Source organism: Galendromus occidentalis, unplaced genomic scaffold (genome assembly GCF_000255335.2).
Source record: "Galendromus occidentalis unplaced genomic scaffold, Mocc_1.1 scf7180000077073, whole genome shotgun sequence".
Taxonomy (NCBI): Eukaryota; Metazoa; Arthropoda; class Arachnida; order Mesostigmata; family Phytoseiidae; genus Galendromus; species Galendromus occidentalis.
The window spans coordinates 340,571-360,784 of record NW_003805061.1 but is presented as its reverse complement, the minus strand read 5'-3'; the positions used below and the strand labels follow the sequence as shown (position 1 = coordinate 360,784).

The following is a 20,214-nucleotide window of genomic DNA, read 5'->3' as shown; positions in this document are numbered from 1 at the left end:
GTCTTTTTTCGCTGCGAAACATGGTTGGAACACTCTTCAATCGCGGCGTGGGAGTCAATGATCATTTCCCTCATTGTTCCATTCACCGTTGCGAAAATTGGCGCTCCTTCTCTGGCGTTGTAGCTGGCAGGGAGTCGAGATCCCGGCTCCAGAGCAGGAGCCGGTTCAAAGATCGAGCCTTCTCGCTTGGAGCCTTTCCCGGCGAATTTCACGCTTGCACTCCCTAAAACTTTCCTCTCTCGCGTCATCCCAGGCGTTGGTTGCGAAACTCTTCTCTTGCGTATCTTCAATACCTGGAGGTGTCCTGAGTCTCGATGATCCGACAAGACTTATGAATCAAACTCATAGGTGCTTCTCCCTTTACAGGAAATGAAAGGGAACTGGAGTAATTCACCCGCAGGATCAACGAAACCGGACACCAATAGTAAGTTTCTCCGTGTAGAATAGCTAGAAGATCGCTCAAATCTGAAACCTCGGAATCCTATCCAATCTACATATGTACATCAGTACGTCGCTCACATTAGGCCGAATCGATGCCCATTGTGAGAGTGAGCTGGCCAGCGATAGTAGATCTCACATCTTACTCTGTGAGCAGGCCACCTTTGCTGCCTGTTGACTGTTTCCTTTATTTGTCGTTGTCAACGACCACTGCAAGTAGCTTTTCCGCTTCATTACTCATCTGATCCGTTTACCCGATCCGTTCCAGAGCACTTCCACATCTTCGTTGGAGACCTGAGTTCAGACGTCGAAACGCAGCAGTTGAGAGAAGCGTTCACACCATTTGGAGAAATATCGTAAGTTGTTCTAACGTCTTGTTCTACTCTCTTTCCTCTCCCTTGCTTTTATTTTACGACTCGTTACGGCAGCTCCACTCCAGAGAGCTCGCCCGCGCTCGTGAGTTTCGAGCATGCCGCTTGATCGCCACTCGGGAGGTGGATACCATTTGTACGTTCACTCGAGAGTGGTAGCAAACGCACCAATATAACGCGCCTGCTCGGCAAAGTAACAGCGCACCGACTGGCTGGCTGGCTAGCTGGTCGGTCAGACGGTTGGTTGATCGGTCGGTGGGTCGGACGGTCCATCCATCGGTCTGCCGTCCCGGTCGGCGTATATACTTCAAGGTACATATGGCCGGGGGAGAACTATGAAGCGATACCGGGACAGCAATACACACACGCACACATGGTATAACGTCAAACTACTCAGCTTCCTTGGACGCTCCTCCGTTCGATTGCTGTGCCGTTGACGCCCCGTCCTGCACTCCCCGAGCAGTTTACAAGCGACTGGCTCGGCCGGGCCTTATTGAGAGAGCTACCAATGGACCGGCACACGACTCGCCTTGAGTAGTTTTTTCCTTCCGTGCTGCTTTATCAGTGCACGCATCTTCTCACGCACGCACGGACGGACGCGTGCATGGCCGCATGCATCGCTGAAGCGAGTCCGCCATGAACAGGTCATCCTAGACGGGGCTCTGACATAAACTGAAACAAAGCGGATAAAAGCTTGTACCTGAGTGTAGCATTCTCTAACGCACGCAACTGCCCGCGTCGAGTCCCGCCGTTGTCCGCGCGTGGTAAACCTCTGAACCCATTGCAGTTCTCAATCTCGACCGGAGTTTTCGTGACTACTTGGAATAGATGAAAAAAATCGCGAGCTATTTGACTCCGTCTGCAATTCAGTCGGGTGATCGGCTTGTAGCAGCGCTTTTTTCCTACCGCGGGGGACCGCAGCGAGAGATCATCTCTGTTGTAGACCTCTACCAATGAAACCCCGAACACTTCCCGTAGCAATTTGGCTCCCGTCCGGCATGTTACGTGGGGATGTCTCTCCCCATCTTTTATATTTATGTTCCGAGAATCCGATGCTCAGCGAATGGCACTGTAGCCTGTTTCTTTGCTCATGTTGATCCGGTTTCGACTCCACTTGGATTGAGGAAGGACTCCGAAAGGATCGAAACCCCGATTCTAGAAGGTCACCTCTGTGGATTGACCAGTGAAGTAACAACAGGCGACAGGTATCCGGCTGCCGCAGGATAGGAGGAACACTGGTGCCCTAGCAAGTTACAAGTTCTTCTTAGCATAACCCGCTTCTTCCCCGTATCTGGTCGACCGAATGGAGCCTCGATTATCTTGCCCGCCAGAAGTGCCCAGGCTGGATATTCCTTTCCAGCATGATATCTGCGCTTGCGGATCCGCCCAGTACCAGAATGGATCATTTTTGCTCGAGAGAGCCTCCTGGTAATTCGTCACAAGGAACCACGCATATTTTACTATGACAACTTTCCGCGCCAAATGCCTCGTCTCTGAGAGTATCCACGATCAAGTTTTTGACCAATTTTCCGCGATTCGTAAGCCTGCCTTCTACAATAAAGGAACACACTCCATAATCGCACCATTCATCAAATGAATACCCACGACGGTACAGTGAGCCTACGAGATGGGAGCCATCGACGATTTGCGCGCGGACCTACGACGTGATGCCGGAGCAACTTCGATCGTCTCGCGAACTGGACAACTTGATTCCATCCGATGATATCGGGTTACACAGGGGATCCCGCTCCCTATTGACGAGTTCTATTCTCGTTTCGGATTCGGGTATTCTCGCAGACCTGAGCCGCAACCCGCTGGGCTCTATTCAATCGTCGCAGCGGCGGCCTGATCTCTTGCTCTTCGCGTATAACCTCAGGCTACGGAGGCACGAAATTTCGACACACGATTCCCATAAGGTCTCGCTCTTTCGCTCGAGGCATTGGGAAACTTTAGGGTAACGTCCTCCTGGCCGAAATGTTTAATCAGAAGGCAGCTCCTCGCGGGTCGTCGCTCTCCGTCTCTCTGATCGCTGGGGGGTCGCACGTTCTGGGAACGCTCCCAGTCTGGGAAATCGCAACTCCAATTACTAGGGTTTTTCGGAAATGTATTTACCATGAGCTCTAACTCAGTAATGCTGTTCTCGAGAGATGCTCCGCAGCGACGGGCGTTCGTAGCGCGCTCAAACTCGTGAACAGGTAATTGTCCCGTGCAAGTGTTCAGAACGATGTCTCGCTGGATGTTCGTTAGAGTAATTCCTCGATGCTGAAACTTGAACGTTCTGAACCCAATTCATTATTATCGGAGCATATTCACGCGCGGGAGCTATTAAAATTTCGAGGGTTGCGATTAAAAGTCCGGCCCGCGGAACGTGGGAATTAAAACATACTCCACGCTCCTGCGAGCCTTCTTAGAACGCACAAACAAATGGTTCAGGGAGAACTCGATTTCTCCAAGGGCATGGCTCTCTCGAAAGTTTGCGCAAGTCCTTAGACTGGAGACGAGTTGGACCCATTGCTGCTACGCCTCGGTCCGGAAGGCAAGCTCCGAGCCTCCCGTAGCGCTCCATCCCGACGAAGTCAGCGGCTGACCGGCGGCGAATTACCAGGTCGAAATCAGCGGTGATGAGCGATGAGAACGACACCAATGCTTCCCTATGATACGACGTCTTTTCCTTCCAGGGACTGCCGAGTTGTTCGCGACCCTCAGACGCAGAAATCAAAGGGATATGGATTTGTCTCTTTCCTCAGAAAGCAGGTGAGTCACTGGTCCTGAGAGCGAATAGATACACGCCGGAACATTTTTCCATAGCAGCTCAGTATAGCTTTCCTTGCGTGCCGGAATTCGAATGACGGAATTCGCAAAATGTTCCGAAATACGATTACGCATTCGGATCGCACAAGCCCCCAGAACCTGGAAAGCGAAGCTCCGGTCGAATAAAATGCCTGGCTCGACGAAGCTCCACGGACATTCTCGCTCAAATATCTCCCCGTTGATGAAAGAAAAGTCTTATCTGTCGCAAACTCGTCATTCACTTCTCTCAGATCTATTCGGAATAGGTAGAATCAATGAGAATTCCGTCGATTTCGATTGACGCAGCGCTCCCAGGGATAGAAGGACTCATATAGAATTCCTCCGTGATCCCTTCGCCCCTGCCGCGATCACTAAAAACTGTTCCATCGACCCACATGAAGAGTTTTGCCTTCCAAAGTCACTATCTGAACTTGCGGAGCGGCAATGCTGAACGATTTCTGCGGGGAAGGATTTCCTTCCTGAGGAGCTCTTGGGTCGTTCAGCATGTTAGTCAGAACGAGTCTCGATCGTATTGGCCGCGCGGACCTCTCTCTCCTGCATTCGGCACGTGCACGACGCCTAAACACATTATTCACCGCGTATCCGTTCCGTCCTCGCTCTGAAAGATCTCGGACCCTTCAACGCAAACTCGATTGACTTAGAGAGAAGAGGAAGACATTCAATTTTCCGCGTCGGAAACACGAGCAAATGCATCTTGAGAAACTTCGGGGTCGGTCAATCGGTTGCTTCCTCGCCGGCTCGCTATGCGGCCGGTCAGTCGGCAGCGGGCCACTCGTCTCTGTGAGTATCATCTTGATGTTGAGGACGATGCTGAAGCGATGGTCTTGATGACTGCGCGCCGCAGCGGCTGCCGTCGTGATGACTTGCAATGTAAATGCGCTCTCCCGTGGGCCGCCGCCGCCGCTCGAGCGACCCGAGTGCCCGTCTGACCCGGAGGGAGGGACGGTCGACCGTATGGACGGTCTTACGAGCATTCGAATACCAGCAGACACTCAGCATGGACGGACGGGCGGACGCATGCCCGTCTATGACTCTATTTCGCGTCGAAACCCACTTCCTTCCCGCGACCGCGCGCCGTTGCCTCTTTGGGCATCGGTGCCCAAGAGTTTGTATTGCGATGGCTCAAAGGACGGGGCAGAACGGGCCTGGGATCAGACAACTCCATGTTCTCATACTCACGGCGGAGGAAAAAGCTGTAATTGGAATAATCCAGATGAAAGTGCCTTACTCCCGGGACCTCTTTAGAGTCTGATGAGACCGACGGCCCGCCTGCCCGCCTGACCGACCGTCCGAGCCACCAAGCGAGCGACCCTCCGCCCGCCCGTTTGTCCGTGTGCCAGTGGGTTGCTCGCTCACTCGCCGGCTCACTACTCAATCGCTCGGCCAGGACCTAAGTCTGTTTGTCTCACTCAGTCAGTGAGCCGCCAGTCCGCGTAAGTGAATGAATGAGTGAGAGAGTGAGTGGATGAGCAAGTGAGCGAGCGAGTGTTCAACTGCATCTACGCTCTATTTGGTCAAACTCCTTTAGTTTAATGGACGGACGTGTACGACACGACTGCGCCGCTCCGACCGATCCTTTCGTTCGGAGCAAAGTTTTTCATTCGCTTTCGATAGACCGGGTCCGCAATTTCCTTGCGTCTCCGCAGAGAGCAAGTCGTTCCCTCGCGTCTTGCCGCCTGATCCTCTTGGACAGGATACATCTCCAACAATGAATTCTCTTTCCGCGGTCGATCCGTGGCGCCGGTAACGCCCTCGGGATCCGAGTTTTTCGAGCTAAGATCAAACAAAGTTCCGAGAGAGCAGCCGAGATGTTTGGGAGAAATGTTCCAATTCGTTTAGATCGAGTCAAGTTGTTCGGGGCCTGGAGTTTCGATCCGATGCGAAGCGAAGCGTAGCTCCCACCAGAGAACTTGAAGCGCGGTGGTATCGTTGATGGAATTCGCCTCGAGGGTCTTTGTGGGCATCTGGAAATTGTCACTTGACATTCCGAACGACGGAACATCAGAAGCACCCGCGTGACTCTACGCAGCTTGGTCGACTGTACGGGGGAGAGACGACGGCAACGGGAGCGCTCAACGAACAAACTCTCAAGAAGTCTTCTTCTAGGTGTGTTTTTCTTTTTAACGCGCTCCGAGTCTGTAAGTCTTCGGCCGACTCGTTCGTTCGTTCATTCGTCCGTGCGGGGCTAAGCATGGCGACAACGACTAGCAACCTCGACGACGCGGCAACGAAGACAGCGCACTAAAAACTTTTAAGATCTTCCGCTTTCGTCGGCGTCTCTTGCTCGCTCGTTGTTCCCCCCTCTTCCCGAAAGTCGCTTTATCTTTTTCCTTCCGTACGTTATCCGCATTCTTCGGCTCTGCCTTCGTTCCTATTGTGCGTCTACTTCTTTTTGCGCCCTGCTCCCACCTCCCCATCCCCCTCCCCATCCTCCGTAAGTAAGGTGAGCAGAGGCTCAGTCAGCGGAGGGAATAGCCAAGCCGTCGGGGAATGAGCGAGTGTAAATTACTCTGTATCTTCTTATCATTGTGAAAATACTCCCTTTATGAAATTCCTGGGAAACAGAAGGGACTTGGCATGGAAGCTTCCGCCGACGAAAGGATAGGCGGAAGACGTTTTCGCGTCGATGCCAGGGATCCTCACACCTAGTCCAGCCCACTCTCGCTTTCGGCCGTCAGACCCGCATTAATTCAATCTCTGTATATTCAAAGGGGCTCGAGGGTGAGCTTACTCACCCTGAACTTCTCAAGTGACGGCGACGATCACGGGAGAGTACGAGTTGGCGTTCATGAGACCCTGCGAATTTGAGTCAGAAAAGGACATCAGGATACAGGGGGAATCCCCCGAATGAAGTTCGCAGCTTGATTATCGTTGAGGGTTGCCTAGTGATTGACCCGCTAATGCCCCCACATTCTCTGTTCCTCCAACGATCATAGCCGAGTTGAATGGGGTATTTTTAAAAAGGAAGAACATCGGGAGTCTGCGAGCGTGGAACTCCTCGGATGTCAGCTCATTTTTGACGGACGCAGCACCTAAACCCCTCGTATGTCCCGTTCCATCCTTTTACTACCGTGCACGAACAAAGCTACGGAAACGTAAACCGGATGCCGCGCGAATCGTAAATCCCTCGGAATTCGCTTCCGTGTCTATTCTTTACCCTTTTTCCTCGCTCTCAGGCATATTCGAGTATTCACCGACCCGCAGGCGAGCAGACTAGCTAGGTTCCCGGGAGGACTGGACGCATCTCAGCGTCGGAATTATGGCAATTATGATGAACAACGCCGAGAAGATCATTTTCCGAGCAGGAAGAGAATTGCAGCTCGATTTTCCCCCGGATCCTTCAGACGACCCCTGTTCCGGAATCCGGACCAAAGGAACATGTCAGATTGCTCGGAGCGTGAAGATTGGCAAAAAGGCTCGAGGAGCAACAAGGGAGTAACGAGCGAGACTCCGTTCAGGCATTTGTTCCTTTTTCCCGAGCGAGATTCAGGCACGCTTCCCAATGCCGGTGCGCAAACTTTGCGGCGGGACAGACGAGCGAGCGCGCGCGTGCTTTCGATCCTTGTCGAAGGGGCATTGCCTCCGTTTACTTGCCCGCAGCTGAACGCTCAGAGGTTTTCGGAGGGGAGAAACTGCATGTTGGGAAAAAATAAAAGGCCACAAGAAGGGGTCAGGCGGCGCCTAATCGAGCTGCGGTGGAGGCTTCCGCCGCCGCTACAGCCCTCTATGCAGCCACTACGCTGACGCCGCCAACACCACCGTCACCACGAGAAAAGAACGATTCTCAATAAATCGTTTCCCAATTGTCGCATTATCGCCAACCAACGATGACTTTCACCCCGCGGCGACGACCGGAAAAGAGAGCAGCAATTCAAAATCACAGGCGAGCTTTTAAACTCCCTCGCCCCCTCCCGGGTCGCTCGGCTAGCTCGCCGGCCGGCTTGCCCGTCCCTCTCGCCCGCCCCTCTCCCCTTCGCCTGCCCGTCGTGGCTTTCCTTCTCGCTCTCGCGAGCCGCCCCTACCCCTTTGTGGTTTTTCCTCAATGAAGGGAGAGAATACGGGAGCAGCAGTCGAAGATGAAGAGAGGCATCGCCTGGGGGTTTCTTCGGGGAAGGCTTAGACGAGGTTATTCATTTTAATGTACTGCCGAGATTCTCATTTTTCCCTCTTCTCCTCTCGAATTTGGCTCGAAATCCCTAAGCCTTGCAGCCCATGGCATAAAGCGTAGTCGCACGCGCATCCCCCGTGGCCGCCGTCATCGCCGCCGCCGACGACGGGTACGGGGGCAAGACAGGCCGGCGCGGCGGTCGGCCGAGTATAGAAACAGCCGCGGCGAGCAGAATTGTTCAATGTTCATCGAAAACGGCTGCGGATCTTCTCATCGCTCATGGCTATGAAACAGCGCGTTGCGGCCGGCCGCTCGCATAGATGGTTCGCCTGCGACCGTGCGGGCCGCTCGGAGGTCTGGCGTGAGCCGGAACCGATGAAAAGACGTTCATTTCTTTATCCTGCTGCGGTTTTGTTCGTGTTGTGTGTAATGTTTCCGCCAGCTCCCCACATGGCCAACCGCTCGCCAAGAACCCGCTTGTTCTGCTCAGCGGCGGCAGGGGCGGGGGAGGCGGTTGTCGTCCGCGCTCGTTTGCTATTGGCCCGTCAAGCTTCACGTTCCTGCCTTGAGGATAATCATTGTCGTAGGTTTTCACCGAGCAAGAAAAGAGGGAACGAGGAAGAGGTCGGGCAAAATCAACCGTCGGCAAAAGTAGTGCGCGGGAAACGCCGCCGCTGCCTCGCGGAACGAGGGCAGAAGATGTGAGCTGAAGGCGTGATGAGCAACCGGCAGGAGAAAGAAAGAATCGTTGCTCGCAGCGTACTTCGCCCACCAGTCTCGTTCCCACCATACTTTCCTGCTGCACGTCTTCTCCCTGCACGTAACCCCCATGTCGAGCGCTTGCGCTCTTTCCATCCTCACACTGGAAGCTCCCGCTGGCGGTGCCGACGCGGACCCACCCGCCCATCTCTGTGGCGCCACACACGGAAAGGAAAACTTTTTAATGAATCACCACCTTCTTCTCTGAGTCCACCTTTTTTTCCCCTGCTTTCTGGGAGCAACGCAGAGGAAAAAAACTCTTCGTAGCCTTCGTTGTTGATCCTCCTCGTTCTTTCTTCGTGTATAGTCCATTGTTCGTACCTTCTCGTGCATCCGCAGCTATTTTCCGCCCTATTCTTCAACAATTGAGACCCTCGACAGATGTTCGAGGGAGCGACTCCATACTTGTGCGTCAGAGGATCTCCGTCGCATTACCTACCTTCACAAGGGGATTCATAAGTTGGGGGCTTACAACTACATCGTTCTAGCTCCCAGTAGCGGATGGAGCTGTGGTGCCGTGAGCCGAACGACCGAATTTTTGAAGCTTCCTCTCGGTCTTTTTCAGGATGCTGAAACGGCGATCAACGCAATGAACGGCCAATGGCTGGGTGGACGCGTGATCCGAACTAACTGGGCCACTCGAAGGCCTGCTAGCAATGCCAACAATCAACAAGAAGGTTCCCAGGGCAACTCGACACCCAAGTACACTCCCCTCACTTTTGATGAAGTGTACAACCAAGCCAGTCCCACAAACTGCACTGTATACTGCGGAGGTGAGTGTCGCTCGTTATCCTTTACTTCCTCATCTTGAGCTTCCGACATCCCGTCCGGCCGTATTTTGTTCGTCAGACCATTGTCTCGAGGTCACTCTGCTGCTCAGCTCTGTTCTTTGAAAGGAAGATCTGATTTTTCTCTGAATTTCCCCCTGATGCCAATCCCTTTATTCCCTCCGACTCCACTGAATCCGATACTCGTTCCCGCATCGCCATGGTCAGGTCTTTCTTCCTTTCTCCTGCTCACTCTTTTTCTCCTCATACACTAAGGGAATAATTACCTACTATTTTCCTCTCTGGCTTTTCGCAACTTCTGCCGAATCCCATCGTTTCCGTCTGAATATTTTTCCTCTCTATCTCTCGGCGATAACATACCATCTTCTCCTCCCCTGCTTACGGGCTCAACGTTCTCCATTCCTCCCCGGCTCCATCGTCCCTCATGCTCCTTCTTCCCTCTCCCCCGACCTCGATTCTCCATACCTCTAAAGATTGATAATCATCTATTTCCTCACATTGTACCGGAATGCAACAGGTGAACTAAATGCTCTTTCCTCTCGCGTTTCTTCGAAGGTCTTGGTCAAGGGTTGAGCGAGGAGCTCATCCAGAAGACGTTCAGTTCATACGGCATCATTCAAGAGATTCGCGTTTTTAAAGACAAAGGTTACGCTTTTGTGCGATTCGCTACGAAAGAATCGGCGACGCACGCCATCGTTGCCGTGCACAATACCGATGTTAACGGACAGATCGTCAAATGCTCCTGGGGCAAGGAGTCGAGCGACCCCAATAACCAACAGGTCCAGCATGTAAGTAGTCGTCTCCGAGGACCTCTTCACTCTTCCCATCCTTCCCGTTGTTACTCGGGAGCCCAACAGCCACCGTCGTACAAACTCTTCCGAGTGCGCGCGGGCCGTCGGTCAGGTGTTCGTTGGTGTTTTTTCCTTTCCTCTCACTTGGATGCTGATCATGTCGCGTCCATTTGTTGCCGGGCTCTCTCCCTCACTATTTCGCTCGATCGTTCGCTCGCTCGTTTCTCTCTCCTCCCCTGTGTCTGCGCTCTGGCTGGTTGGCAATCTATATATCTATTCTTTTCCGGGGTGGGTTTTTCCTCGTTGTTCGTTCGTGCGACTTCTCCCTCCAGCCAGAAAGGTCCCTAATCAGGGGAAGATGACCCCAAACTCCACACCCGGTCCCCCGATGTTCAAGCCAGCTTTCCCCGAAGATCTCTCATTACCTCCCTCACTCTGCCTCACTGACTTCTGAGATCCAGTGAAGCTTGTCTGCCGCCGACCGCAGGCACGACCGATACCTAAACATGAACTAAGGAATGTCTTATCGTCACATTGCAGACCATCGCCGCAGCCCAAATCCCATACCACCAGTATCAGCAGATGAACTACTGGTATCCGCAGAATTACGCACAGCCCAGCCAGTTTGTCCAGGGCACCACGCCGGCAGCCGCGGTGCAGTACCAGTACGGACAGTACTTTGGTAACGGATTTGGGTAAGAGCAAAAATTCATATTCGTACCTTGAACTCCGGAGAGCCTGCGAGGAGGGATTCGCATGGGGCCGGACCACCCACGCTGATGGTCGTGCGACTGCTGGAAGTCTAAGACATTTAGGCGGATTGCCGAGCTGTCGCCTGTACGCTCGGTACCAATTTTCACTCGCAGGACGCAGTCGTTCATTTCTCGGTACCACCGTTCTCTGTTTCGAATAAACTATAGTCTAAGGAAGTCAGGCAACGACAATGGATAAAACACTAGCCGGAAAAACATGGCAGCGAGTCGTCGTCGTGAATACTAACGTGCTGCCCTCCACCTATCAGTCAATCAGTCAGTCTGTCATTCGATCAGCCAGTCAGTCAGTCTCTAAGTCAGTTAGTCAGAAAAGTGAAAGCCGCTCTCGTTGTTACCGTTTCCGAAGCCACGGCCGCCACAGCCGTCGGTCGTGGCTTCCGTCATTGTCGCCGCCGACGAATACGGTCGGCCGATCTGACTGTACGTCTGCGGTGAATCGTTCATTGCTGTTTGAGACGGACCAATGGAAGTTTTTCCGCCTCGACTTCCGTTTCTCGTTGCATCGGGAGACGGATTGAAGTCAGTTTCGTTTCGCCAGCGAAAGCGTCCACCGGTCTTCCGCGGAGGGAAACCCGATTCCTGAGGCTTCGGACGAGCGACCGAAGTCTGGTTCCGCGTATTGCTACGAGCCGTTCCCATGTTGCGATACGGCAATGAAATATTTCCACGGCTCGTCTACCGGAATGTCTATCCCAACGCTCCGTTTTAAAAGGATCTCCCTCAATTGATTTGCGATTCTATCAGGGAAATGAAAGTACGGACGAAGCAGAGCTCCCTTCGCCCCCAGCCAAATTCGGGATAATTGTCTGAATACCCACTCCGGGCCGAGCGTGAGGATGATGGGAAACTCGGATATTAGTTCGGTATGCAGATTCGCAACGTCGGAGTTTGCGGAGGCATAGTGCCTATTTTTGAGAAGAATCGAATCGAATGTATTCTATTGAGAACCGATGAGGGGAACGCTCTTCAAACAGAGCTTGCTCACCTGAGGATCCGCACAACTCGGAGCACGCAACTACGGGAGAACGTTATGTGGACGCTCCTGCTGCGCAAAGTCCTCTGCGACCGCGAGTGCGTGTTCCAAACAAAGGATGAATTCCTCCGGGGATTCCTCCCGGCTACGCAGCCGTTGCGATTCGGCAGGTCACCGCCTCCCTCGAGCGGGCGCTGCCGCCTTTTTCTCGTTTTCCTTTTAGTCCGACGTCGAACCCGTATTCCTTCTCTTCACCTCTCAATCGGCCTGCCGCTTGCTGAAAACGCACGAGCGACCTACTCTGTTCCCCATCTATAGACAGACCTCCATCCGGAGACCCCGTCCCCCGCTCCTCTCCGTCTGCCCAGAGGACCCGTCCGCAACGCAATAGCGAAAGGCTCCGAAGCGCGTCGTCTGATGCTCATTTGAGCGAGCGGAAGCCTCGCCGGAACTCCGACGGGAAGTGATCTTTTTTAGCGCTTTTCACTCATCCGGACTCTGCAGAAAGGCTGAGTCAGAGGAGTAAAAATGCGGAAGAAAAAATTCCGGCGTGGCCGAGAAGTCAACTCGGAGGCTGACAGGCGGTCAGATGAACGGCTTGACGCTCGGAGACCGATGTCAAGTTTAGGTCTCGAAGCTCATGCTCCGCGGAGCGAATGCAGCGCGTGAGTGCATTCTCGCTGCAACCGCGAGTCGGTTTCGCTTCGTCGGTTCCTTGGTCTGTTGATTGGTCGGTCGGCTGGCCGACCACTCGGTGCATTAACTGCTGTGTTCCGCGTTGTTATTCATTGTTCTTGACGAGAGCAGACGCAGAGCATCCTTCCAAGAACGGCGCCCGTCCTCGAGATCCCCATGAATATGATTCCTCGCTCGTTCGGGTCGTGGCTTACGATGGTTCATTCTTCATTCAGAAGAACCCGGGTGCTCATATGCTCGGCCGATTGTGAGCGTTTTAATTTCATGCTGTCAATCCTTGAGACCAGAGCGAACGATTTCTGCAAGAGCAGCCCCTTTGAAATGTTTGCCTCTACCCCTCGACTCTCCCCGATGTTTCCCGTTTCTTTGATCTACCGCCCGCGGACATCTTCTGCCTCCCTCTTGATTTCTCTCACTCAGCTCTGCCCCTCTACATGAAGTTCTTCACGTCTTTCCCTCCCCGTCATTGGCAGTCTTCGGCATTACAGAAATAGGGAGCCGAAGAAACAGGGATTGCATTAGAGCTGTTCTCAATCGGCAATCCAATGGAGATTATCGATGCTCGCTCTTCCAGCCCGCATACAGGGAGCTTTACGAGATAGAGAGAAACTTCGTTCTGCCGATAGAGTGCACGCTGCAGGAGGGACGCACGTACCCCATCACACATACTATCAGGGTCACAGCTGAGGAAAACGGGGAGAGATATCGGAATGACAGCGGCAGGGAAAAGAAGCAACTCCCGCCAATCGAGTGTCCGTGGGGTGGGATTCTCTCGGCTCGAGATGATTCGGGGTTTAGTGGGCAACAGTAGTAACTAGCAAGAACAGCAGTAATAGGAGACGGGAGACGACAGGACATCGGACGAGATTAAGCGAGCTAATTGCACGCATTCCTTTCATTTCAGGATGGGTTTGCAAGTGGCCTGGCCAGCAGGACAAGCCAGTAGCCAGAGTGCGCCTCTTGGTCAACAGGCGACCGGCCTCCTGCCCGCGGCGGCCACCTACCCCATGCAGCAGTACCAGACACATCAGTAATTCGCATACAGGAAGTTGGCGGCACGAGGAGCCTAAATCATCAACGATTCCAACGTGGTCTACAACGACGGTGAACTGCCGACGACGTCTTGAGCCTTTTCCACGCGGCGGAATTTTCTGACCTCGCAGTCAGAATCAAACAGGAGGAAGACCAGCCAGACCATTCCACCAATCCCCCACAGATGCGATCGCCCCAACACTCCAGAGGTTGGCACTCGCTGAACCGCGCCGACTCAGGTTGCTTTTCCGTGGAGGAATCTTACGTTCGGAGTCATTCAGGCGGGGAAGGGGCACGAAAATCAATCGACCTGTCATCGAATCAAAACTACTGATCTGTCGAGAAGCGCTCGATAGATCGCTCCGTGATCGCCGCTTGGTAGGTGCACCGGTCTTGTCGGTCTCCCCGACGCTCTCAAAATCTGCACGACATCGAAGCATATGACCCGCAGTAGTTGTCGCCACATAACCCCTACGCCGCCTTCTCGTGCTCCCGCGAACCCATCCCGGGCCCTCCGCGAGTACTTTTGTGAGCTCTCCGATCACCGCTTCCGGCAGCGGAAATCTGCCCGCTCACTCAGAGACCGTCTCTGCAATAGAAGCAGCGATCCTAGAAGAATCCGGAGTTTGATGTCGGAGAACGCTCGCTGATTCAAACGAGAGCCGCATTCCTGCGTCGACCCCTTCGCCTGACGTCGGCTCCACCGTCGTTGTTGCCCGTATGCATCCTCTCAGCATGGACCTCGTCGCCGCTCTCGACAACCGCTAGCAATGAAGCCAATACGAGCCGGATGAACATCGATGATTCCCTCTTCGCGTCCTGCCTACCATCCCCCTCGACGAGAATCAACAACTTTCCGCCCACAACGTTTCGAACCTGTTCGATCTCGAATTCGAACCAACACGAGGAGGATGCGGAGAACAGGGAACCCGAACTCACTGGAGAGGGAGAACCTGCAAGCAACGCCAAACTGAGAAACCTTGTCAAACTTTGATATCTGCTCGTCAAAGGGCGCGTCGACAGACGACCCGGAATGAATTCCCCGATCGTACGGGGAGGCGAAAGAAATTATGGAGCGGGAACAGAGGGAACTCCCACTATATTTTAGTTCTAAGCGAACGATGGGGTTTCTACTCGACGACAATTATTATTATTATTGACCAATGAGTGAAGCATGTCTATATAGATGCAACGCCTGATTGGAAGCTCCACGAGAATTGCGGAATTATGAAGATAAGGGATGTTCATGGGAAACAATGCAAAGAGAAGCGGCATGGCGTTAGGCCGAGACATTTTAGTCAACGAAGGCCGAGACATTTTAGTCAGCGAGCCGGTCGATTCGGGAAACCGTGCTCCCAGATGGGATATGAAGAGACTAATCAAGTATCATCGCCCCGGAACGACTGCCCTATCGTCTTTCTCGAACCACCAACGCATTTAGTCATGTCCGGGGACCGTTGAGAAGACCATCTCATGGTTGTGTACTGCACCAAAGTACCACAATATGTCGAGCCCGGTGAAACTTTGATCTGGCGATTCCTATCTCGAAGCCACGCCTCGCTCAGATTGTAAAAACTCGAATTTTCCGAAACGCTCGAATCTGCGCTGAGCAGACTGTTTCGACGGAAGAGAGCCGGACTCGCCTCCCCGAATATCCGCGGTACAATCGAGGATTCCAATTTGACCTCTGCGTCGTGTCGGTGTATTCGATTCCCCCCGCTTGGACGAAATGCAGAACTCAATGAGGTCGATTGGACTTCGCAAAGACTCGTGTCTGACGGCTTCGGGAGACGTCCGCCGCGTAGGCGGGAATCTCCACCGGCAAGCTGCTGGAGCTGCGAATTGAATAACGGGAGATTGATATATTCTTCTCCGATTGTGCTTGATGGAAGGAGCGAGTTGGAGCCGAATCGACCGATGGGGGTGTGGAATACCTCAAGGGGTTTTCCAACGATGATACAAAACGTATATAGCACTCAGATACTCATAATCACCAAGGAGTCAGGAAAATTAGTCTCATCTAGCTCGAAACAATCACGCCGTGGTGCTGATCATAAGTTTATACGACGATGACAATGCTAAACTACAAGCTGATGCCGTCGACGGCTATCGCAGTAACACTTATTACTCACTATGAACAATAACATTGAACCTGTTCCGGTGATAGATGTATTCCCATTGAAATATTCATCGATTTCGATGTTGGTTTTTGACCATTTGATATACACATACCGGGAAACTGACGATATTAGCCATAGAACAGAGAACAATTGAGAAATACTCGCGAGTCAAACCTAAGAGGCTATTGACCTTCATGTAAGTGTACACACGACAAGACAAGAAATCAGTACCCATGCTTAGATACTCACCGTTAGTCATATAGTGCGGAGCAGATATCGGGACATCAGGATGCCTGCGGGAATGGGGCATACCGAGAGTCGCTATGAGTCGCTTTTTCCAGGACCAGGATGAATTTTCGAGATCATCTTGTTGTGCGATCTACCCGTCTCGACCCATGTGGAGCGGGAGTCGAAATACCGCGGGCATCCGTCGGACATCACTCGAGATCAAGCTAACCTGCAAATATACACATGTTAGAGGGAAACTACATATGTGTAGCCGGAGGTTCTAGTGATCGTCGACAAGGAGCGGAACTGAGCAAAAGACAAAATTATTTAGCTCCTTAGACAGGGCTCTTGCAAAGTGCCGGATACATAATTCATTGACGATGATTCCATTCATCACCGTATGATGCTTGGAAACTTCGGACTCGATAAGCAGAACTATGATGATATCGAATGGTGCAACTAGCCGAGTATCTTGCCATAGATCCGGTCGGTAGGAGGACGTTCATTTAGCAGTAGGTCGTTGTCTTCGATGCCGTTACGGACGACGACAGAAAGTCGTGATTGTTTGGTTTGTGCAACAAGTTGGCATTGGAACAATTGAACCATGCAAGTACTACTTACATTTATGATTGACAACCCACTGATACTATGAGTATCCCTATTCCACGCTGGACCGATTGATTCTCCGACCGATTTTACTCGCGGAATTGGCGCCGGAAATTCATTGGGGAGCTCCGGAATTTCGGAGAAGACTGACGAAGTCAATTCGGTGACTCGAGAATCGATAATTCCTGCAGTGCGTCTTGAAGACGGAATGTTGATGGGAATGGCTCGCTCGACCCTCGAGACAATATCGAATTCGATGCATAATGGACGCGATGGATGACTTGGTTTCCTGACAGGTGCATTGGCTTACTCATTGAAACAAATCCTTTCGCTTGTCTCTCTGAGCTCGGAGAGCTGTAATTGTTCTACATTGATTCGCCCTCTGTATTTTTTCCGGTGCGTGTGCACAGATGAGGCTGCTATGGGAGCCGTCAGAAGCGGAAAAGCTTTTTTTATTGGAGAAGAGAGAGCGGCGGGCAACGAACGAACCACAACCGAACTGATTGATGATGATATGATAATGAGGATAACAATAACGAAGATATTGATATTAAATGGAGAATATTGATATGAATAAAGGGAATAGTAATAATGGTGAATACTAAGAATATAGATCATGAAACAAAATGCAGTATGTTGAAATGATAGGCCCGCATAGCAAGTTGTCGTCGTCGTCGTCATCGTCGGAACTGAGCACGCGGACTGTAGGGGTCTGCTCGTCGGGTAAATTTTCGAAGTGCCAAAGTAGCACTAGAAAAAGACCGACCCACTCAAGATGGAGACTTACGAGTGTTCTCGCCGACTCACGAACAGCCCCATCGGTAGTGAGATGATACGAAGGAATTACGAGCAGGATGGAGCTATCAGAGCGGGAGATTTCCGGAGCGAGTGAATAGATAAAAGGGAACGTTGGCGTTGATGGTGCGAACCCGAGGCGAATCGAACACCTCGGCGACAATCTGTATCCTTAGTTCGACGCTCAGACTCTCGAGCGTGTGTGCTATTACGGATGCTGGCGTGAATGCGGTTCATTCGATCGAATTCTCCGAATTAGGAAAAGTGAGTTTAGAGCGACGGGACATTGGATCCATTCAGCGATACGCTCACTGGTTTTCCTTTCGAAGATTTCTTTAATTTATTGCCGTCTCTGGAATTCAATTTCATTCAAAAATCCTCGCCGCTGCTCTCACCGCTCTCGAGGAAATATTATCATCGATTTTCCGCCATGCATACCTCTCTTCACCTCTCGCAACTGATTCGATCGACCTCACGATGCGATTCGATATGATGCAGCCCCTGGTCCGCCGTCGACAACCCATCTGTGAGCAAGTGAAAGACGGGACGAAGAAACTTGGCGGAAGAAAAACTATATATTTAATAAACGATATTGCGAGTGAACTGTATACATACACTCTCGTAGGGAAGAACCATATTGTACTGCGATAGAACTTGGTACCGGGTAGCGTAGAATATCGGTGTCGGCATCTCAGTTGGAGATAATGATTTATTCGAAGTTGGCTGTTTAGCGTCCAGACGCATGCGTTGATGAGACGAGGGATTCATGTCGGGGAAGCAATTAGCCACGGCTCAGCTCATCAGAGGAGAAAGTGTACACGCCGGGGAATCTCTGACAGTGAAACCTCGGAGTAATCTAGGTCACGATTAGATCTCATCGAGACTTAGAGAGGCCCTGAAAACTGACGGGGTTGGATTTGATGGTGATGATGATGATGACGACGGATCTTGATTGGGCGATACTCAAGACGACGATTGTAACTCAAGTATTTAGGAACAAAGAAACTGAGAACAAGCGTAAAAAGGATGATCTCACGATATACCTTGTATTTCTGATATTGTTTTGGGATTTTCCCGCCAGTGTGACAGCCGCAGGTTCGCTCTCTACCCGAACTCTTTGCAAAATCCTCAAGAAATTTGGGGTCCTGCCCGGTACTTTCGGGAGCTCGAATACTGCGGGAAATCTTTGCTGCTGCATCAGTGATAGCAGTGCGATCGCCATCGATTCGGAGGCGTTGTGACGAAGATCACTCGCTGAAAGTTGAGACGCGAAAATAATCCTCGAAATCCGTCTACAATAACTCTCCATCCCATTCGAATTCTAGCAATGTTGGCACATGTGTTAGAGGTCTTAGGATAAAAAGAAAAACGGCAGAGATGGACCACATCTCCGCCTTCAAGTTTGGCCGATGTTCCAGCATTCGATGCTGCATCGATGCCTCAGTTGTTAGTTTTGTACTGCGTGTCGTACGAGCAGAGAGACGGCCCCGAAAACCGTCATCAGTACCGGCTAATTATGCACTCATGCAAGCGGGCTAGATTCCAAGTCGACGGAGCGTCGCAAGCCAGGCAAAGATCGAGATGAGTCACCGGCATCGAAATCCTCACTGTGTTCCGTTAGAGGTAGTTTTGAGCATCGGGTAGCATTTCGAGAGGATGGAGTTTTTCCGATTGTCCAAAATTACTGAGCGCTGAAGCGCACTCTGAACGGTGAACTTCAAGATATGAGATGGAAAACACTTTCGGGGGTCACGGTTGACCCCGTCTATCTGGTGATCGCGCTCGCTACTCGAAGGCAAATGATTGACAATCCTGATGCAAGGCTATATCGTGAAAGAGTTGCGGAACGCGATCCGGGATCCACTGAATCACCAACGGCCGTGGAGTGGAACCATCCGGAGATGGAGAACTTCGCTTGGATAAGGGTAGAATATTAATTTGTACCAATGATGAGAATACAACCATCGGTAATGTCGACGGTGCTGCAGGTCGTGATCATATTGACGATAAGCGGAGCTACGGTCGAAACCACCACGGATCCTCAGTCAGAAGGTTACGAAAGACTTACTCCGGATCGGGGATGGATCTGGAGAAATGAATGCGATCGGGACTAGATTACGGGCAGGAGTGAATGAATGGATTCTCCAGTCTTGGACTATGGAACGCATACGGTTTTTCATAGAGGTTCTATTTTGTTCGCGATTTGGGTCTATGATCCAATGAGATATATGTATGTGCGGCCTTCCCGTTCAGTTCGATCGCATCTGTGGGACTTCGGGAGCCTCCGGAGCATCTGTGAAACATTTTTCGGGGGTTTAATTCAGTTGGAAACCTTTACTACTTGGAGAATTGCTTGTGAAGACAAATTAACGGGATAGATGTTTACTTTTCTAATGAGAGCGGACTTGTGGAATCAGGAAGAGTTCGTGAACCTCGCGCGAAAATTCCAAGGTTCTCGATGTAAATTGAGTGAGACTAAATATCGGTAGTCTCGGAGCTCAAATCCTACATGCGGAGCCAGCTCCCCATTGAATTTCCCCCGTCACTGGCCATGGAGCGAGCGAATGAGGAAGGGATGATTCATAATTATTATCAGCGTTAAAATGATCAGAATTCACATTCTAATCTGCCGCTGTCAATGATGCGACTCCGCCACGATTATTCTCGATGACGCGATGAACAAGACGACGATGATGATGATGATGATACGACCCTCTGAGATTCTCCGAGCAAAACCCAAACAGCAAAAAGACTGGAGATGATAAGGAAGTGGGAGAATTTTAATGTGAAGCCAAGTGTTAATAAATGATGAACGTATACTTCTAAGAAAACCCTTCGGTCATCATTCGTGCGCATATCCCTCCTAATCGCAGCTCAGGAGCTACGCAGCGGCATTTGTTATTCGCTTCCTTCATCCGTGCTCAG

The 20,214-nt window shown here is 51.7% G+C and overlaps 1 protein-coding gene across 1 annotated transcript; it reads left to right on the top strand.

Annotated features, from left to right (window-relative positions):
* The first annotated feature begins 231 nt into the window (after positions 1–231).
* On the top strand, positions 232–13,542 carry LOC100900441 (nucleolysin TIAR-like). The gene is made up of 8 exons (XM_029110693.1): positions 232–243; positions 367–424; positions 707–794; positions 3,488–3,563; positions 9,053–9,260; positions 9,831–10,063; positions 10,607–10,761; positions 13,413–13,542. The coding sequence occupies exons 2-8, from the start codon at positions 370–372 to the stop codon at positions 13,540–13,542; spliced, it is 945 nt and encodes a 314-aa protein (XP_028966526.1). The 5' UTR covers positions 232–243; positions 367–369.
* Positions 13,543–20,214: the final 6,672 nt, after the last annotated feature.

Coding starts and splice junctions, on each gene's coding strand:
- LOC100900441 (XM_029110693.1), top strand. CDS start 370: ATGAAAGGGAACTGGAGTAATTCACCCGCAGGATCAACGAAACCGGAC. Junction 425..706: donor AACGAAACCGGACACCAATA/GTAAGTTTCTCC, acceptor GATCCGTTCCAG/AGCACTTCCACATCTTCGTT. Junction 795..3,487: donor ACACCATTTGGAGAAATATC/GTAAGTTGTTCT, acceptor TTTTCCTTCCAG/GGACTGCCGAGTTGTTCGCG.